Source organism: Berghia stephanieae, chromosome 4 (genome assembly GCF_034508935.2).
Source record: "Berghia stephanieae isolate SIO BIC M18660-M18661 chromosome 4, UCSD_Bste_1.3, whole genome shotgun sequence".
NCBI classification, from domain to species: domain Eukaryota; kingdom Metazoa; phylum Mollusca; class Gastropoda; order Nudibranchia; family Aeolidiidae; genus Berghia; species Berghia stephanieae.
Genome location: NC_088363.1, coordinates 62,224,139 through 62,244,910, shown reverse-complemented (window position 1 = coordinate 62,244,910; position 20,772 = coordinate 62,224,139). Strand labels below are relative to the sequence as shown.

Here is a 20,772-nt window from a genome sequence, read left to right as displayed (position 1 = left end):
GAAATATCCATACTTGATAAATGCTCTTGGATGTATTTAGTCTCATACTTTTAAAAGTATTATAATTGGTATATTCCTAACTATTGCTGGTTTTCATCATTTTGATTCCCCCCCCCCCCAATGCCCCCCCGCTCCCTCTCCTCTTCTTATAATATGATGCTCACTTTACGGTACCTCATAATATTAACAGAACTTTTAGATATTACCGGATACCACAAAATGTATTATTTTCATCGTTTTGCGCAAACGATTTCCTTCATTTATTTTTATCATTGCTGAATTTTATTCAGATTTGTATTTTCTGATATCCAAACTTCCTGAAATTGTTAGTAACATTATGTTTGTAAAACAAATCACTGTATATATAAGGGAGAGCCACTTTTCAACACGCCATCACGATCCTGAAATTATTCTTGTCCTTGCATTGGCCTGACAGTTATATATATGTGTTGAAAAATGATGTGTATTTTATTTTGTTTTCAACAGAGAAGTTGTGACAAAGTTTACATCAGCACGTCAGATGTACAGATGCATGCCAACTTCCACAGAAAAGACTCTGCCATAATACAAGAAGGGTTCCAGAGGTTTAGAGCGACTGAAGACTGTGGGACCACCTACTGCGCATTCTACGGCCAACGAACAACACATTTCCATTGTCGAAGGGCCCAATGTAACTTTACATTCAAAAACAAGTCAGATATGGGTAAGAACCAATTTGACTTTACAATCTAAACAGATTTGGAAAATCTTTTGTAATTTTACATTTTATAAAACAAATCAGATATAGGGAGGGAAGATGAGGGTTGTATTAACTAATTAATTGATTAATGAATTAATTTTTATTCTTCTTTTTCATTTCTTGTTCACATCCAACTAAAGATTGTTCATTGGCATAAAACAATGAATTCCCTATCATCAAATAGAATATATGCATATGCCGCTCCATACATTTTTATTTTCTTCTCCCCTGTTTTGTTTTATACTTAAGAATGCTTTTAAACAAGGCACAATTAGATTTGCACTTTAGATTAATTGTGTAAGAAGTTTTCTTTCCTTTTTAAATCAGAAGTTTTGCATATCTTATTTCCATGACCTCAGTAAAGATCTAAATCTTATCGTCCTTAATAATGTTTTCACTTCACTTTGATTTGAGTTTTTCGTAATTAAATGATGATTTAATATTTTAATGCAGAAAAACACAAGAGTTATCACCAGAAGGATGAGGTGCTGAGTAAAGATGGGTTCAAAAAGTTCATGAAGTATGAGGCTTGTCCTTTTGCTAGTTGTCGCTACTCTAAAGCCAGTAATCACATTCATTGCATCAGGCCAGGTAATCATCTTATCCTTTCTTTTTTCAATCTCCTGTCAATTTATTTAAAATCAGTCATTATAGGGAACTAAAGTCATGTCAAAATACTGGTTCCAATCTCATAGGAAGTGTAAAACACTGGATACAGATTTTATGTAATTGATATTCTGGTTTCAGAGTGATGGCATCTTATTTTCTAGTCTATATATATGCTGGTCGTCATTAAAGATCGCCCATCCTCGTCTTTTATGTCCTGTAATCTTAAGAATCTGCCTATACATCCTGCTACTAAAATAGTCATGCCACCTTACGATTCAATATGTAACTTATTTATTATTTGTCCTCTGAAGGACTGGTTACACTTCTGAGGATTTTGGAACTGGAAGAGTAGAAGGTGTGACGTCATGACTTCTCTGCCCTATTATACATTTTTTTCTTCTGGATACTGAATTTACGAGAATTTTCTTTGTAGGGATTATTGTTGATCTGTGTGGAATAATCATACTCTGCCTCTTTCTAAAGATTACTCTTGTCATGACATTAACAGCTATTCCTGTTTGGGAATATACTAACTGGATACTGTTTTGCACCTTTTTCCACTTTCTCAAATTGATAACTCGATGAATTTATTTCAAAGGCAAATAATTTTTTTTTACCTTTACCATTCATATCGTCAACAATGAATATTGCATTTATTGTGTTTTCTGTACTATAAGAGACGCTGGGCAACCCAGTTGTCAAAAAAAATATATTTCATTCTACCATAAGCAGCTCCTGGCTATAAGCCACACTGCTATGCTGGCCCTACTGGCATTATGGTTGTTCGATTGGCCAATAGGAACGGGTGTGTTGTTTCAGTTTTCATTTACTGGTTACACAGACAAAGAAAAATATGAGCATTAGGGATGTGTGATTTCAGTCATTTATTCAGTACAACATCATCACAATAGCCATGAAGACTACATACTTGGTTTACATGGACAAAGAAAAATACTAACATTAAAGATGTGTGACTTTCTTTTGTTCATTGTTGATTGAATACAAAATAAAAACAATAGCCACGAAGCTTACACACTTGGCTGACATGGACATAGAAAAATACTAGTATTAGCCGTAACCGGCTCTAAGCTGGAGGTTTGAGATCACAGTTAAAAAAGTTGGGGCTTATAGTCTGGAAAATATGGTTGTCATACGCAAACCCAAATTAGTTTTACTTTTAGAATATGTGAAAGGAAAAATGGATTAATTAGGGAAATTCTAAAAGAAATCATTAACATCAGTAAATTTTTTTTTTCTTTTTATCTTAAACCAATAGGATGCCATTATGTTCTGCATTCAACTGCTCAGCTTTATTCTCATAAGAGAAAGCATGAGAGGAGGGAATTTGAAAACGCTTATCACAGATACAGTCAAGTAAAGCAGCAGAGTGCCTCACCATCCTCATCGTCATCCCCTGTATCGTCATTATCATCTCATGGAATGAATGGATTGGGTCACGATGGGGTTCTTCCAAATTTTTTACTTAGCGAGATGCTGTTGAAAGCCCCTCAACAAGCTCGCACAAAACCAGTTTCTCTGACTTCACCTGATTCAATCGTCAAGCCAGATCCTGATAGACCACAGAATTTTACACTTCCTTTCAATGAGGTAAATTCAATCAGAATTTTTGTTGTTATTTTTGTTTGCATTTAAAAAATTTTTTATTGTTGTTTTTGTCTTTTGTTTTTGTTTTCATTCTCTATTTTGTCAACTGTCAGCATTTTGTATTGGTCCGGTTTTTAAATCTTAATTTCTGGAAATATTATCGCTGTGGATTTCTTGAATATGTACAAGTTTGGCCACATCTAGGACTCTCTGTCAGCTCTTCTCTTTGTTGATGATTTGATTAGCAAAGATTTTGCAAGGTTTTAATATATCCAAGTGAATACATATGTTCTCTTGTTAAAAGTTATAATTTAATTTTTCATACTTTTCAGACATCAATCCAAATGAATGGACAAAGTTTGTCAACTGAGAATGGGAGTGCCGTACCAGAAACCATGTCAGCTTTAAATTTGTCAACCAAGAAAGAGGACAAACCCACTCCGAGCCATGATGAACCCATCATAGGGTTGCCAAAAAGTGAGCAGATGGAACGAAATGCAGTCAATGAATTTGAAGAAGCACAGGATCTTTCACTTCATGGCAAACAAGGGAAAGATATGGTGAAAACGGAAGAAAGAGTTTCAGATTTTGTAGTAAAGGATGAAATTTTAGGAAACCAAGAAAGTGAAGAAGAGCGCCACATTGAAGATATTGTTGATGACAGAAATAATTATACTGAAGAGGGTGATGAATTTGATGATGATGATGATGATGACGATGACGATGATGACAAGGACTACACTCAAGTTGAAGAGCCAACACTAGTAAATGGTTTCCGGGGCTCAACAGATGAAGATAAGCTGGATAGCTATATTCCAAAAGAGGAATTTACAGAAAATGGTGCATTAGGAAGCTCTGAAAAATTTGATAGAGAAAATTTTGATGAAAGTCGTGTAATTAAGAAGGAGAAGCTAGAACAGTTACAAGCTTTGGAGCAAAATTCTGGTCCATCCATGGAAAGGAGTCACCAGCAGGAGACATCACCTCAAAGCATACAAAATAAACCTCAGGTCATATCCAATTCAGATGGGCAGGTCATGGCCCTTCACATGCCTGTAAGACTAAGTCCTGAGAAGAGGGATGAATCTTGGAAGAAATATCTCGTGAGGTAAGAATATTTTGCTTTAAATTGTTTGTGTTTGTCAATTGTATGGAGTCTTGTTACTAATCCCCATTCCTCATTTTGAAGCAAATAATTATTTTTCACAATGAAAATTGATTGCACAATCATTTTGTATCTTTATGTAATTGTGTAACTTGTTGGATCTTAATTAAATGCTGAAATGCTACCTAACTGTCGATATTCTAATGCAAGATTAATTGCCATGATTTTGTTAGTTGTCTTTCTTCTCTTTATTTTCACACTGAAATGCTTATTTTTAATAAATTAATTTTATTTTTCATTTTTGTTTGTTGAGGTTTTCTCACTTTCTTTAATTAAGTTTGTGGGTCAAGAAATAATCTCAAAAACGATTCCTTAAATTTTCAAAATTGATACTGGTTAATTAATTCTTAACGTTTCATAAAGCCAAATTATGTACTGCAAATTCGTAAAATTCAATAAGCACAGAGACACCGTCATTCTTTTTTTTGTGTCCATTTAATGGTTTCAGGTATACTGCCAATGATGCCTGCTTCTCAAGGTGTGAGTGTTTGTACAAAGACCACTACCATTGTCTAGATGATCATTGTCAAGTCACTTTCAAGTCAAAAGATGGGGTCAGGAACCATGCCAGGTATGAAATGGAGAATATATCAGGTGGTCACAAAAAAAATGTGCCGCTCTTTGCCGGCTTGTATCTCTGAGACTTTTCATTGGATTTCTTTCAAATTCAAAACACAAATAAAACAAATCCTTATAGACTGTCAACATTTTATGAATATGAATTGAGAAATAAAAAAGATACAGTGAATTTTCACAACCATGTTCAGAAATACAATACCAAAGAGTAAAATGGTGATGATCTTAACTTTTGAAGCCATTTTTTTTATTAAACATTAATTATGTCACCATAAACATTATTTTCATCATAATTCTTCTTATCATGTAAGAAAACGTCTGTGTAGCACACTCACATACTTATTTTGGTCTACGATTACAAATTTAGCACTTTAAGTGACCAATAGCACTGCCATCCTTTTTAATGATACAGCGTAGTCTCTTTTTCTAACTCGAATTTCCCCAATGGTTGTCTCCTCCCAGCATAAAATAATTCTTTCTCTCAAGGCTGTCCACTATAAACCTTCTCAGTCAAAGATTTCCAAATTGGGTAATCCATTGGATTCAGGTTGGGTGGTTCAGGAGGCCAGTGTCTTCTTTAAAGAATTATAACGTGCAGATTCCACAATAATTTGTCATCTTTTCGTTGATATTGACATTTTTAGGTGGTGTTACAAGGTTTTATATTATTAAAAAAACGCACATCCAATTATTTTGATATTTTGCAATTTCATTAACAAAGAATAGTTCTAATTGTAGTGAAAATTTGGAAAAGATATCTTTATGACTTTTTACAATAGAAAGAAATGATCGGTGACCCATTTTTTACATGGCCACCTGATATATATATATATATATATATATATATTATATATATATATATATATATATATATATATATATATATATATATATATATATATATATATATATATATATATATATCGAGTGCAAGAGAAAATACCCCCCCCCCCCCCCCCAGAAAAGTTTAGAATCCTGTGGCCACAAGACTTTAAATGTTGCGTCTGGAATTTCACCACAATTACACCCATTTAAACAAGAAAAAGAAAACCATTCTTTTACCTACCTCCCTCTCTCTGTATTATTCTGATTATTTACTTTCCTATTTAGGTACCACGAGCTTCAGGATACAATCACTCCCCTGGTATACTTCAAGTTTGACCAGAATACAGAATGCAAATATGAGAATTGTTCATACAACCAGAAAGAATTGCATTACCACTGTAACTGGGTAAGTTGGATCATATTTACTCCCTTTTCTTATAAAAATCCCTTAGATTAAAGTTGTTAAAGTCTTTTTTTTTAGTTTGCTTCTTTTTTTTTTCAGATTTTAACTCTGCATATTTTCCTTAACTGGGCAATAATTTAGGTTAATGGCAATTTGTCAATGGCAATATCCAATGTAAATTTTCAAAAGTGGATTAATAAGAGTTCATCTTATCTTATCTTATCTTATCTTAATTTTACTGTTTCTTAAGTTGTAACTCACTTAAACTAAGAGTTGTTTTGACAGTTTTTTGAGGTTTTTAAAATGGCTTTTTGAGCAATCTTTTATCAATGCTATAGAGAGGAATTGTGCAGAAATTTCCAAAAATGGCAATGAATCTTTCTGTGTAACGATTAAAACTTGTATAAGTTCTGTCTTGATTTAATGGAGCTGTTGATGTAACTATATTTCTTTTTTCACTCCAGACAAACTGCAGTCAAGTGATTCCTTACAACAGCCCAACGTTTGCGTTACTAAATCATTATCGTGTACATGAATTTGGATTCCCATCCACATCCAAGAAGTCTTCTTCAAGTGCTCCTCAACCAAATCAAGTTGAGCTGGATCCATTACAAAAGAGGCGTGGCCGTCCACCGAAATATCCTCGTTATGATCGCCCTCTGGTTCCAAAAGTCCACCTGACAGAAAAAGAAATTTTTGACTCAACTTTAGCTTTCATGCATAAAAATTATTCTGAGAGCAGCACAATTATAAATGGCTTTAAAAAATTTCAAAGCACTGAGAGCTGTCCAGATAAAAATTGCATCTTTCAAGGGAACATGCACTTTCACTGTGGGAGGAAATTTTGTCATTTGGCCACTGATCGTCTCGACTTTTTAAACTTTCATGCAAAAGACTTCCACAATAACATAACAATTCTTGATGGTTATGAATTTTTTGATAGAGTCGTCGATTGTCGACGGCCTCACTGCCATAATAATCACATTAATCGCCATTTCCATTGCATTCGCCCACGCTGTGATTACTCCTTTGTTCGACACAGCACTATGTCCCAACACAATAAGAAACACCCAACAGCCACTGCAGCAGTTCTCCTGTCACCCCAAACACAATCCATCCTTTCTCAGTCATCCACCAAAATTGCAACAACAACACCTGTCAGAAGCTTCACCAAATCCAACACACCCACAAACTACATTCCTATTGCCCCAGCTGTTTCCAAAGGAAAAGATTCATCTCCATTGAAAGTATCACCAAATCCTCTTGTCACCCCTGTAGCTCAAGCTATGAAATCCAAATCTCTTGATAACTCCATTGATGATTCCAGCAATGCAGATGAATCCCCCAGTGCCATAGAATCCAAAACCATTATTAAGTCAGCAGGCACTTTTTTCCCTCTGTCTGGAATTCCAAAGGCGAAAACTGTTTCATTACCCTATACCCCTCCTCATGTCATCACTCAACAACAGGTAGTGCACAAAGGAGTTTCATTGTCTCAAAACGTGCCTCCACCTCTGCAATCAGGATCATTGATAACCAATGGAACGGCCCTCACCACCACAATCATTCAGAAGCCAAATACAACCCCCTTATTAGACACTACAACTCTAATATCAACCGCGCCTACAGGTGCCCAAGTCATCAAGCCAGCAATGGTTGGTATGTCCATTCCTGCCAACATGGTACCTGCTTCCATCCCTGTTTTAGCTCAGACATCTCAAGGTCAGCAGCCTAGCATCTTAACGGGTATTGTACCAGTTTGTAAATTGGCTAGTCACCAACCAATCAGAGCTACGCCTCAGGTCATCAATATTCCAGGAGCTCAAATCATTCAAACTTCCCAGGGTCAATTCCTGCAAACTGGAGTCATAGGTACCACTAATATGGTACAGCTCATTCAAAGCCCAGTTCCACATTTAAATGCAATCACTACAACTGGATCAGGAGTGGCGATGCCCACTGTTGTTTCCAACATTGGAAGTGCAGCTACACCAGTTGCTCCAAATGGGCAGCCTTTGACCATTTTGCTTCATCAGCCCAGACAACAACCAACAGTGGCAACTAACTCTTCCACAACCACTACCACTCCTCCAAGCTGGGCTCATCTAAAGAAGCGAATGCATTATTCCATCGAAGCCAATTGTGGCCGACCTTTTTGCAAATTGAAAAAGAAAGATCATTATCATTGTTTGGATTGTAATCAGGCATTTTCTGATCATGCCAGGCTGCGAGTTCATATTGGTAAACATGGTTTTAAGTTTAAAAAGTCTGGTCAAAACTTTAAAATGGATGATAAAAATGTGTCTCCAGGATTTACTTATGTGCAATCACAGGGTGCGGATCAAGCAACATCTCCAGCAACAAAGGGGAATTTAACCACTGCTGCTGCAGAAGAAAATGAGGAGGACACTTCTGAAAGTGATAAACTGTCATCTTCACTCAATATTCAGCTCTCTGTCTTTACTGATATGGTCAATAAGGGTAAAGAAGCTGCGGCAAAGGAAACAAAATCTAAACCCTCGCCTAAACCAAATGAGAAAATTACTTTAGTCATGAGCAATGTAAACTCTCAATGGACAATTGGAAAAGGGGAAAATAGTGGTAGTAGTAAACAAAATAGTAAGGTGAAAAACAATGACAGCAGTTCAGTTTCAAACGTGGATGGTTGTGAATCAGATGGTGATCAGCCAGTGTTAATGATTGATGACGGAATTGATGAGAGTAATGATGAGTCCTCTCTTAATGATTCCTCCTCAAGTCTCACTTTGTGTTCTTCTTTGTCCAGGAAGTCTGGTCGTAAACGAAGCTTGGTAAAAAATGATGACTTTATTAATTCTGATACTTTAGTCATTCCCAAGGCCCCAAAACAGAGAAAGACACCTGGAAAAAGAGACTCAGATCTCCCCAGTGGTTACAAACGAGTACGATGTGGTGAGGACTGTGGTCATATTAGGTGCTCTTACAGGCAAACGGTTACCCACTTTCATTGTTTGCGAAATGATTGTGGTTATGGTTTCAGCGACAAGTCACGCATTATGCAGCATACCATTCGACATGAGAGACTTGACAAACTCATGAGTGGAGAATTTCAACAATTTAGGGCATCAGTGTCATGCCATAAGGAAGACTGTGAATTCAACGAGAAGGCATCACACTTCCACTGTCTGAAATGTCCATTTGCCTGCACTGATTCCAGCAAAGTCCCACCTCATCGTAAGTACCACACCAAGTTAGACAACATCAGCAGTAATGGGTTTGTGAAGTTTTCTGGCAGTGCAGATTGCCAGATAGCTTCCTGTTCCTACTTCCGCAAACAAACTCACTATCATTGTCAGTTCCCAGGCTGCAATTTTTCTGTCTTGGGTCCTTCCCAAATGGCCCCACACAAGTTGAAACATTCTTAGAGAAAACTAAAAGCATTACAACATTATATAATGATTTTATATGATTATTAATATAAGTGATTTGTACTTTGTACACTTATGTTTACATTTTTTTTCTTTATTATTATATTTTCATCACAAACAATTTGAGAATGAATTCCTTAAATGGAGCATCATTATGCAACGAATTGGCTTTCTATAACAGTATTTTACTTCTACACTGCTGGTCTTTTGTTAAACTCTATTTCAGATTATTTAAAAGAATGTTGATGCCATCATTATGTACACTTGAACGAATATGCAGAACTTTTTAATGTAATGTTATCTGTTGATTTGCTTTAAGCCTTTTGCTTTTCATTTTCCTTCTTTTTTAAAGATTGTGTTTGTCAATTCATTTATTGGATTAATTTTTGTGTCATATTTGTCTCGCCATTATCTGGTCAATCGTGAAATATGCAAAAAAGCAAATTGAAGTGAGTTATTGAAGTGTTGTGATCGACAGAAGTTTTTCTGTGTCAGGCTCTTGGAGGATTTGATGTAGATGACAATGAAAATGGTGTTATAAATTACTGTGATCAATCCTACATATATTTTTCACCCAATTTTAATTAGTATTTTCTCTATAGTGACCCTAATGTATTCCATAAAACAAAGCAATTTAAATAAATTAAGCTTTTTTTTTTTTTTTTAAATATTTTTAAAATGAAATCTTCAGGTCGGTTTTTCATGTCCTCCAGCTTTGATTTTTATTTCAAAGTTTTTTGACAATAGTAAAATGGTTGTTTAGTTTATCTATAGTGGTTTATATTCAAACGTTTAGAATTTGTGACCTTTTATGTCTATCAGTTGTTATGTCGGAATGGTTTAGATGAAGAAAATTCATCTAAAAGTCAAAATTGAAGACTTTTTCTTTTTTTTTAGATTGTGGAAATAAATCTGACCCTCATCAATGAAGACACTAATTTTTACTCTAATTTAATATGTGGTTGAGCTTAAAATTCAAATTGAAAGATCAATTTTACCCCGACATAATACTGTTTGGAGACCATTGGTGATATTGGTCTATCTCATGTTTTCATTTACGTTTTGATTAGTAAGATACGACTCTATATGATTTAGAGATTCAATACCTAATCATGATATAACCTTATCTTCTGTGCTCTCTCCTTCTTCTTCTTCTTTTTCTTCTTCTTCTTCTTCTTCTTCTTCTTCTTCTTCTTCTTCTTCTTCTTCTTCTTCTTCTTCTTCTTCTTTTTTGTTGTTGTTGTTTATTGGCACACCAGATGTATTATATTACAGAATGTGTGTTGTTAGATGATAATACAAATATCTGTATGCCGAAAAGCAAACGTTTACTTTTATAAAAATATTGAGCAATTTTGAAGTAATTTTTAACATAATGATGAGTTTGTTTTTGTTTGTTAAACATTACAAATAGTAATGAATGGGGAATGGCAGCAAAGGTTTTCTCTTTTGATTTTAAAAGTTGAAACATTTGGGCTGTTGGTTGTTAAAAATTGTTTTCTAAAAATGAATATGTACTTGTTGTCATTATGGAGTTGTAATTTCATATTTTAAGTGAGTGGGCTTTGACTTGTCCATATGTGAATGGGACTCGAGTGTGATATGTTATATATCAACATATGTTTCCTAGGTACTGATATCACCTGTAGTCTCACAAATATTGTTACTCTTCTAAAACAACTATACTTTGGCCTACTTTTTTTTTTCTGAAATGGAAATATTAATGTGTTTTTCCCTATGGGAAACAATATTTTTTGTTTTAAGCCATCACTTTCGTGAGTGATGCTGGTAAAATCGTAAGTTAGCCACCAGTAGATCTTGTTCTTATTGATGGATTGGATGATGGTTATCTTCTTTTATGAGCTTGAGAGGTCTTTAAGCCGTGTTTTCTATCTGTGTGGTGGATGACAAAATGTGCATAAAAACCTTTCATGGACAACCAAGTGTGCTGTACCAATTGGGACCTGGCTTCTACTCTCACTCACCACAAAATGTTCTATTCTCAGCTGGCATTTCTCATCTCTTTTCATTTCTTTATTCTGTCAGGGACGCAGCCTGATTGATGTATTTTTTTATAAAAATGAGAGTTGATGTGTTTTTTCCCCCTTGTAAATCACCTCTCCATTTATTTTTAAAATATCTGATGTTATGTATTTTGTTAGCACTGAATTCACCACCTTTGATGGGATCTTGCGCTTGTGTTTGTTGGGTCTTTAAGCGGGCTCAAATTAGGCATTTGGACTGATTGCTCTTTGAATCCATTTCTGTTCCCTGATTTAAATGTTTAAAACAGTAGCATTTGTCTTAACCTTTTCTTTTAAGTAGACATCTACCAGATTTTGAGAATCCTTTCATCTTTCTGTTTTTTCCTGGCGCTATGAGCATAATACATATTTTATTATGTCGACCATCATTTATATTGGACCAAAAGTTTTTGTCAATTGTATTTGAAATATTTCGTCGTGCTACCAAATGAAAATGGCAATTGTAAAGAGTTATATTTCCCTTCTCATGTCAATGACCTTCAGTGTCGCTTATGATTGGTTAATCAATTCTTCTCTAAGATGCAAATAATTTATAGTCATAGCGTGTAAACATAACCAGGACTACATTACAACTTCTGTTTTTGTTACATAGTTGATGGGAGTATTAAGTTTTGTTCAGCCTTTGATTGTATTCAGTTTATAAATTTTATTGAGAAATAAAATGAGAATCCAATGTTTACCGATTCGCTAAAATCCACAATTGTTTCAGGACAAATGTCATCATTACATACATTTGGATCACTTGATATTTAATTGTGCACAGAAGGCCCTAGGTACTGGGTGGGGATCCTGATCTCCCATAGCGGGCAGGGGGGTACATACTATGTCTTCTATCCCCCTATGTCTGTTTTCCAACATGCTTTCTGTCTTTGTCTTGGAATGAGATTACTTGGTTTTATCCTGGCCCTGGCTGGATACCTTGGCTGGGAGGGAAACAGTCAAATGTATAGTTAGTTTTGGGAGATGATATTTTTTTTCCTTGTTAATCATCTCTCTGTTATGCACTCTATTATGTTTTATTTATGTATTATATATGATTTGTAAACATTTGAGTATATTCCTCTAAGTGTGGACCTGTGCTTGTGTCTGGATGAGACTTTTAGGTGATCTCAATTTAAGTACACTGATAGTGTGCTCTTGGAATCTACATCTGTTCCCTATTTGAACCAATTCCCCTTTGTCTGCCTTATTCTTGGATGCTTTAATTGTAATTCTAGAACTTTTTACTATCCCATTTTTTCCCTTTTTACTGGCGCTGATGTGACCTTAATGTGTTGCAAGCGCCGTAAAACCCTCAAAAACAAAACAAAACAAACAAGGCGCTAGGTAATCTTGGCTTTGAGGTCATGACTGATAATAAAGAGGTTGTTGTCATTATATTTTAGGCTTCTTTCATGCAATTCGGTTTTTCTCCTTATAAGTCTTTGATTTAGTGTTCATAAACTACAAGTTATCAAATAGATATTGCTGTAGATTTTTTTTTGTTTTAAAAATAATAATAATAATAATAATAATAATAATAATTATACTAATAATAATAATAATAATAATAATAATAATAATAATGATGATGATTTTTTTTTTATTATTATTATTATTATTATTATTATTATTATTATTATTATTATTATTATTATTATTATTATTATTATTATTATTATTATTATTATTATTATTATTATTATTATTAATTAATTAATTAATTTCTTTAATAAAAAAAATATTGTTATAACATGAAAGCGACATTAAAAACTGCATGATGTCCAATGAATATGACACTAGTCTATTGCCAAGTATTTTAGGCAAGGACTTTTGTTAGACTCAGCCTCTCCATTGTTGGGGGAAAAAATATTTGAAGCAGCCTGACTGGGTGGGGATGCTGACCACCCATAGTGGGCAGGGAGGTACATGCTGTGTCTTCTATCCCCCCATACCCGTTTCCCAATTGTTTCCTGTCATTGTCTTGGAATGAGATTACTTAGTTTTGTCCTGATCCTTGCCGGAGCTCCTTGGCTGGGAAGGGAAACAATCGAATGTATAGTTATAGTTTTGGGAGATGATATTTTTTTCCTTGTAAATCATCTCTCTGTTATGCATTGTATTATTAATGTTGAGTTTACATATTATATTATATGATTGGTAAACATTTGGGTGTATTCCTCTTAGTTGGGACCTGTGCTTGTGTCTGGATGAGACTTTTAGGTGATCTCAAACTAAGTACATTGGTGGTATGCTCTTGGAATCTACATCTGATCCCTATTTGTTCCCAGTTCCCCTATGTCTTACTTTTTCTTGGGTGCTTTAATTGTAATTCTATTTTTTACTATCCCATTTTCTTCCTTTTTACTGGCGCTGATATAACCTAAATGTGTTGCAAGCGCCGTAAAACCCTTAAAAACAAAAAAAAACAACAAAACAAGCAGCCTGACATCGAAAGTTCATACATAACACTGGGTCAAGTGCCTTATATTTAGATACTTGGCAACTGGGTGGGGTTCTTGACCCCCCATTGTGGGCAGGAGGTACATACTGTGTCTTCTATCCCATTATATCTGTTTTCCAACATGCTTTCTGTCTTTGTCTTGGAATGAGATTACTTGGTTTTGTCCTGGCCCTGGCCGGAGTCCTAGCTGGGAGGGAAACAGTCAAATGCATAGTTATTATTTTGGGAGATGATATTTTTTTCCTTGTAAATCATCCCTCTGTTATGTATTATTATATTTGTTATTTTGAATGTATAATGTAAGCATTTGAGTGTATTCCTCTTTGTTGGATTTTGTGCTTGTGTCCGGATGAGACTAATAGGTGATCTCAAACTAAGTACATTGGTGGTATGCTCTTGGAATCTACATCTGATCTCTATTTGTTCCCAGTTCCCCTATGTCTTACTTTTTACTGGCGCTGATATAACCTAAATGTGCTGCAAGCGCCGTAAAACCCTTAAAACAAATATAACAGATACTTGGCAACCCATATTCATAACATTTAACATTTTCATTAAGCTTTTCAATATTTTTCCAACTTGAGTTTTACGAACCTATGCTAAAGCTATGACTATGAGCTACCATTTTTGCCTTGCTCAGACTCGATGCATCTTTGCATCTGTTAAGAGAGTCATTTTTTTTAATCCAAAGGAGAGGAAATTGTATATCTCTTTACTTTTGACTGTAATATTTTTACTGGAGGATGACTACTTCATACAAAATGATTTTTTAAAACCTCTTTTGAGTAGTCAAGGATTTACTCATTTAGTCGGTAAAAAAAATTACAAATTATTATTTACACTTAAACTTCCTCCTGCTTTTAAAATCCACCAGCAATCAGCGATAATGAATTGCCTTTAGAATAATAACAAACAACCAATAATTGCTGAGTGAATGGACTGACAAAATCAATTGTCCCATACTATTTTTTCCTTACTCTATTATTTATAAAGCTGTATATGCTTAAAATTTAATGAAACCCTTATTTTGGCGAGGGTGACCAGTTGTCTTTGTAATGAACACGTTATAAAGAGTCACGATGACCTCCAACTTTTAACATTCTCCTAATTAAAAGGCTTTAAGGCTTAAAGGTTTTTTTTTTGTTTTTGTTTTTTTATTATTTAATTATTTATTTTTTACCTTGTTTTCATCAATTTTCAACATAAATCCTTTATTAATCTATCCATCAATAGCTCAGTTGAAAACCAAATAATGACGTCAACCTTCATTGACATGATTTGTGATCCACAGTCTCATCACAGTGTTTCGACGGAGTGATAGTGATGCTGAACATTGAAATTAAAGTCAAAAATGTAAAACTTGGGTTATGTGCATGTGTTTTATTGAGCAGAATGGATAGAATTTCATCAAGTGTCATATTTTTATTTATTTAACTTGACAATAGGAAATTGAATGGAAGCTTCAATTTAGTAAATTAAAACAGATAATGTGGTCTTATTGGATTTCCCCTTTATCAACAAACCACGATGAATTACGATGAATGAGAGAAAATGGGAATGAGTTTCACTTTAACAACGCCATTCTCACATCTTTCATTCATCTTCAGTGTTTCATTCATCATGTTTTGTTGATAAAGGGGAAACCCGAAATGTCCACAATATGTTTTCTGTTTATTAAATTGAAGCTTCCATTCAATTTCCTAATGTTATATATTTCTTCGAGCTTCAAGCATCAACGTTTTCATTTTCACTTTATATTCACATTTTAGCATCAGCATCACTGTGACGTAATACTCTAGTGGGTCACATTTGTCTTTCAATATCTCGTAAAAATCCAGATTTGGTACAAATATTTTCACTCTTGTTTCATGCATTTCTTTTTCTCATTTAACTGGAATGGTTTATTTATATTAATTAATCCTTTCTCTATAGAAATTAATATTAAGATGAAATTTACAATGCAACTTGTTCATTATTATAACTGCCAAATATGACTTATTTATTTATTTTTGTGTACATAAAATATTCTTGTAGATTTGTTATATAGATATGATGTTATATTTTTTTTTTGCTCTCCATGTGTGCATCAAATGATTGAAATATTTATTTGAATTGTTTGAACTTCAACACATGCTTCAAACAGCGTTTGTACATATTTTTTAAAAAATACTTTAGAAGTTGTTGGTTTTTAGAAGTTGTGTTGTTCATCTTCGTGGGAAACAATAATCTAATTTGCAAATGCTTTTTGTTTTTTCGTGGTTTATCTAAATTGTTTCACTAGAGATATAAAACTAGTTTTCATATCCGTACTGCTGAATAATGTTGTATTACAGAGTATTCTATTCTTTGTCTTCAGATATCAACAATTTTGTTTTGTTTAAGAGTAAGATTGTCAATTTGCATTTATCAACGTTATATCTTTTGAATCTAATATGCATTTCAAACTTTTCTAGAATCATCTATTGCAAAAACAAAGACTGTAATTGTATCTTTTTTTGGTGAGAATTCTAAAATGTTTCCGAAAATTGTATGAGTAGTAAACACAGCAATCTTCTGTTATTTTAAGTAAGACCAGGGACCGCATTGCGTGGAACATTGTAGTTTTTGACCGTTTTCCCCATTTTTAGGGGATACTTGTTAGTGGTGGTCATGTTTACCTCATCCCCATTTTGACTGAAAAGAAAATCATTATTTACTGTACATTATCATTCAGAATAATTTGTCTTTTGAGAATCTGCTTTGGTATAGATAAGATTTCAAAGAGATTTTAAAGTTATCTAGAACCTCATTTAAATGTTTCTGAAATAAAGACACGAAATTACTGTTATCAGATAATTTCATAGATGATTTCTGGTCATGAAAAAACACTCGATTTCCCCATTTACACCAATATATTTTTGAGAGTTTATTCACTTAGTTTTATTTGTTTATTATTTTTATTATAAATTGTCATTGTTAAAAGATATTTTTATTATTATTATTATTATTATTATTATTATTATTATTATTATTATTATTATTATTATTATTATTATTATTATTATTATTATTATTATTAATGTTCTTTCTCCTCCTCCTTCTTCTTTTTCTTCGTCTTACTCTTCTTCTTCTTTTATAATTTTTGTTATTTATTTATTTATAATTAATTTTTTAATTTTTTTTTTTACCTGTGACGGAGAAGAACAAAACCAGGCTTTGAAATCTTAAACTGTTTATATTGATATTTATACTGTCATAAATATGGTAATAAATGAGTATGATAAATGAAAGAAATAAAGCAAAGATAAAACCATGAACAAAACAGGAATCAATAGTACCCTGTCATACTTTGTTTTCAAATAGTCGGTATTAAGGACAAGTTGGTCATCCCCTAATTTTTTTTTTTTTTTTTTTGTATGTTTTCTCTCTTTCACTTCTTTCGGTGCAGCGAATGATATTTGTGTTGCATGTCAACCCTTTAAATCTTATAAAATGATTATATTTTTTGAAAAAGGTCGAATGTAATAGAATATGTCATCCAAGTAACGTTGTCAACTAATTTTTATAATGCAGGATAGCCCTTTTGTCCTTAATACCGTCCAAAACCCCCTTAAAAGCATTCTTAAATCCAATATACAATACCACCAATCTGTTTTAATAAGAGTGTTTGAATCCCGCCAACCAATCCTCAGAGATCAAGAATCCAGTCCATCTGTGCCCTTATTCACACTACTAACCATTCCACAATTTAAAACCAATCGAATAAAGCAACTTTTTATTATTGTTGTCATTTTATTCTCTTCCCCTTAAATGATTAACCATACCTTGATGCTGATACATGTTGTTTTTCTCACATTCCAATCTTCCAGTCTGAGCCTTTTTGTCAACAAAACTGCTGGTCGTTACTTTTTCACGTTTTATTTTCACTATTATTAATACAACACTGCTGCCATTTAATTTTCTGTGAAAATTTTGTGTGTGTGTGTCACAAAAATGTCATCTTAGTAATTATTTTAATTCTTACTTATTGAAGTATTATACTAAAACCGTGAATAAAATGATAATCCTACCATTTTTCCCTCCATTCCTTCTATTTTCAAGCCAGGTAAAATACAATTTCACCCATTTAATTCCCCCTTTTATCCTTGTTTTCACCTTTTTGTGTATATGATGTCAGATCCGGAGTGGGAAAATGTATGTCATATTGAATTTTGGGTTGGTTGTTGTTATTATTATGCAAGTTTATAAAAAGAATTTATCTGTTGTCACCGCTGCTGAATTCGTTTCTGAGTGTTTTGATATTTATGTAAGTGTATGTGAGTGATATATATTATATATATATATTGTAACATTGAAATGTTGTTTTCGAGTTTGAATAATTTTATGATTCTCGTGGTCTACTGAATCTATATTTAAAATATATTACACAAGTATATAGAAGGGTCTCTCATAATTTTCATTTCTCAAAGAAAAACGGACATCCCTGTGGAATGAGAAGTTAGAAATAGGTTATAGATTGAAAAACTATTTCTTTAACAAGTATTGACTTCTGTGGCTGATGGAATAATACCCCATGGGGCAGGGAAGAGTATATACCAGTCCACAGCTTGGGCGGGATCTTTTGACCATTCTATCCCCCTTGCATCTGCTTTCTGTCCTATTCATCGGCGCTGATATGACCTAGATGTATTGCAAGCGCCATGAAACCCTTTAAAACAAAAACAAAATAATTTGATTCATTGCAGATCCCCCACGATTCTTCAAATTTAGCAATAATGCTTTGTGTTCAGAGAAGAATAATTTAGTTCAATACTCTTTGAAGAAACATAGAACACCACAATTAATTGGACCCCCCTTATGTATCTAATATATTATGTTTTTAATTATTTGTGATGATGAAAAGTAATCAGGATTTTCTTATATTATTTATTTTCCTTCAGATTATTATGGTAATGAACAATATGAGCTTTTCGATATGCAAGTAATAAAGATTATACATTATACTGTGAATTGTTATAAATAGTTGTTCCTTTTTAAAAAACAATTACATTGTATTCAATATTGTTTCTTCAATGGATTTGTTCACTATTGACTAATGACTGAAAGTGTTGTAAAAATGTCTTGTATGCAATGTTTACATTCATACGAGAGGTCTATTCCAAAAGTAAATGTTCTACATCTATAAAATCCTTGCTACTGCACAACCAAGAAAGTTAGCAAACATTCTCTGATAACTTCAACTCCTATAAAATATAACACCAAGCAATTAAACGAATACATATTATAACAACAATCACTAGAGAGAGGGTGTTACTAAACAACTAAAAGCGCCCTGTCCCTCAAAAGCACTGGGACCTGACCGGATTCCATTACTCTCTTGATAGTGGATAAGTACGTCCCAAATGATTTAAACGTGCTAAGGTTACTGTAATCTACAAAAAAAAAAAAAAGGCAGATGGGATTTATAGGTTATATCAGCGCCAATAAAATGGAAGATGATAAGAGTAAAGTTGTAGAACTGAAGTTAAAGGCTAAAAAAAAACCCCCAAAAAAACAAACAAAAACAATCAACAAACGACAAAAAAAAAAAAAAAAAATTTTTTTTAAAGGTGAGACAGAGGGGCTTATTTCAATAAGGGAACAAAGGATTTCAGGACAATTCCATCAATGTGTCTATTTTGATATTACCTAAAAGTCTCATCCGGGCGCAAGCAAAGGATCCCGCTATGAAGGGTTCACTCAAATGTTTACAAAGTACAATATATTAAAAACTAAAAAAATATAATAGTATATATTATTATTATTATTATTGGAGAGATTATTTACAAAGTAAAAAAAAAAAATCTCATCTCTCTCTCTCAAAAAATAAAAAAGAACTGTACATCTGACTGATTCCCTACCAGCTAAGGATCTCCACCAGAACCAGGAAAAAAACAATCTCAATCCAGAACCAAGACAGGGAGCATCATGGAATGGGGAAAATAAGATATAGGGGGGGGATAGAAGACGCTTAAAAAATTACTTCTCCGCCCACCATGGGAGGTCATGTGACGAGCGATTTTCTTTCACTGCGTGATTTCTTTATCATTCGTCATCGTCTCGTTCAAAACCACTTCAAACCTAGTGGACGAGACATATATATTTGCCAAGGCAGATTAACACCTCAAGTAAGATAATCAAAACATGGACAGCCTTTCTCCAATAAAGCTCCAAATCTTTCTAACGGAAATTCTGGTCGTTAGGTGGGAAACATTTCCATTGTATAACGGAACACTCACTTTCAGCTTAAGGCTTATTTACCTGTTCAAATTGTCTGCCCATTGTATTCATGCCTCCTGCTAATTACCTTTCCCAAACAAGTCTCCAACGTCCCTAGGCCCTGAGGTCTTGTCTCGTTCAAGAGTAGCTCAAATTACAATTAAGGTCTAGTCTCTCCGGTAATTATCCGTTATTCTTTCTTACCAACGCATCTGGATATCATTGGCTATCTAAAACAGGAAATTCTTCTGATTGGCTATTTTCGTTTCACAAAACCAAATTCATATCTGAATCTGATCACACACACGCTAAGAAGCCCACGAGAAAAGAGCTATCTCTCCAATTTCAAACTTGTAAAAGTTTGTCTATCTCGGCTGGAGGTAAAATGAATTATTGGTTAACATTCAAAGTTGAACGAGATATTACTGTGAATTCAATTTAATCTATCTATTATTATATTATAGTTTGTGTATATATTTTAATTGTGTTATTCCATGGATGTTCGTAAGTTAGAATACCTGTACAAAACTATATCTATATGTATCTTATTTTATAGTTAACAGTTGTTTATGATCTATGTTATTATTTCATTTATATTCAATATGCATATTGCTTGAATGTCTGTACCCCACCGCCAATCGCCGGCCACACATCACAACCTCAATTATAATTAATAAAAATAAATAAAGAAATACCAGGGACACAACCCTGTTAAATT

General features: G+C 33.5%; 1 protein-coding gene across 1 annotated transcript in view; it reads left to right on the top strand.

Moving 5' to 3' along the window:
* The window catches only part of LOC144970974 (uncharacterized), a 91,913-nt gene extending 79,843 nt beyond the window's left edge, over positions 1–12,070 (top strand). Inside the window, exons 7-13 of the mRNA XM_078911203.1 lie at positions 487–703; positions 1,193–1,330; positions 2,625–2,956; positions 3,286–4,061; positions 4,567–4,689; positions 5,805–5,925; positions 6,387–12,070. Coding sequence (XP_078767329.1) covers positions 487–703; positions 1,193–1,330; positions 2,625–2,956; positions 3,286–4,061; positions 4,567–4,689; positions 5,805–5,925; positions 6,387–9,326 — 4,647 coding nt within the window. The 3' untranslated portion in view covers positions 9,327–12,070. The remainder of the gene's footprint in view (positions 1–486; positions 704–1,192; positions 1,331–2,624; positions 2,957–3,285; positions 4,062–4,566; positions 4,690–5,804; positions 5,926–6,386) is intronic.
* Positions 12,071–20,772: the final 8,702 nt, after the last annotated feature.